This window comes from Galeopterus variegatus, unplaced genomic scaffold (assembly GCF_000696425.1).
Source record: "Galeopterus variegatus unplaced genomic scaffold, G_variegatus-3.0.2 Scaffold5666, whole genome shotgun sequence".
NCBI lineage: Eukaryota > Metazoa > Chordata > Mammalia > Dermoptera > Cynocephalidae > Galeopterus > Galeopterus variegatus.
In genome coordinates, this window is record NW_007731777.1 from 66,741 (window position 1) to 68,146 (window position 1,406).

Genomic DNA, 1,406 nt, shown 5'->3' on the forward strand with positions numbered 1-1,406 from the left:
CTTTTCAGGGCTTCTCACTGCTCAGAAGAGATGGGCTTTGAGTAATCTTTGGCAGTTCCATTACCCAGGGGAAAAGGGGTGACAAATCCGTGGGAGGCAAAGCATTTCGGTCTTTATATTTTTACTAAAATATAAAGATTTTTCACTTCTGTATGCTAATGCAAATAATAATGATGATAAAGAAATAAATCACTGATTTAGTAGTTACTATATGCCAGGCACTCTAAGTGCTTTATATGGATTATCATCTATTCTCACAATAACCCTAAGATGTAGGTGCTATTAATTAATCTCACTTTATAAATAAGGAAACTGAGAGGTTAAACAGCTAGGGCAAAATCATAAACTAAGTAGATGGAAAAACTGGGATTAGAATCCAGACCATCTACTCCCAAATCCACACTCTTAACCATAATGTTAGCACAATAGAAACTCAATGAGAATTTGCTAAATAAATGAACAAGTGTATATGCTTTAATCTCATTTAGAAGTACAAGTACATGTATAGAGCTCTATAACTATAAAAATGACTAAAAGGATATAGAGAATGATATCAGCAGTAGTTACCTTTAGTGTGTGAGATATGAGTGTCTCTATTTTCTTTTGATCTATATGAGAGTATTTCAAAAAGATCAGACTCGTTCCAGATTTGTTCTTTCAATTCTATTTTTCCATGAACTTTCTGAAGTACCCTCATATTTTCAAACTTCTGAGTTGTATTGCAGTTGCAATTTATTTTTTTAATTACCAAAATCACGTTACAGAATGACATAAAACAATGTGCACAAGGTACCAATAAATCAGTTATAAACCATCATAAACAAATTGACACTGATTTTGGAAAGAAAGAAAAGAAAAAAGGAAGAAAGAGAAGGACAGAAGGTAGGAGGGAAAGAAGAAGAAAACAAGAAGGGGGAAGGGAGAAGGAAGGGAGGGAAGAAGAAACAAAGAAAAGTACAAGAAATGAGATATAAAAAGCATAAATAAGTAGATATATAAGCATGGGAGAAAAACTGGAAGACTATATGCCAAAATGTTAATAGTAACATTCTAAGTTCCTAGGATTATGAATGACTTTTTTGGGNATATGCCAAAATGTTAATAGTAACATTCTAAGTTCCTAGGATTATGAATGACTTTTTTGGGGGGATTTTTCAAATTTGGGGTTATAAAATTTTAAAGTTTTTCCCCTTCATGCGAGTGGCTTTTTTCCAGTATTCCAGTTTGTTTTCTCCTGAGACTAAATTAAGACTAAATTCACCGTCTACTCTCACTTGGGTAAATCTCAATGACTTCCCATGAAATTTAGATTTCTTGATCCTAAGTTTAAAAGGGTGGTATTAATATGTTTAAAACAGAAAATCAGCTAATAAAAATGATTACCTCAATTCGTGCTTGTTGCCTTG

At 32.7% G+C, this 1,406-nt stretch overlaps 1 protein-coding gene across 1 annotated transcript in view; it reads right to left on the minus strand.

Annotated features, from left to right (window-relative positions):
• LOC103605231 (vacuolar protein sorting-associated protein 13C-like) overlaps positions 1–1,406 on the minus strand; it is a gene marked incomplete at its 3' end in the record, with an annotated part of 138,950 nt that overhangs the window by 65,138 nt on the left and 72,406 nt on the right. The window contains exon 14 of the mRNA XM_008589816.1: positions 1,384–1,402. Within this exon, the coding sequence (XP_008588038.1) occupies positions 1,384–1,402 (19 nt within the window). The remainder of the gene's footprint in view (positions 1–1,383; positions 1,403–1,406) is intronic.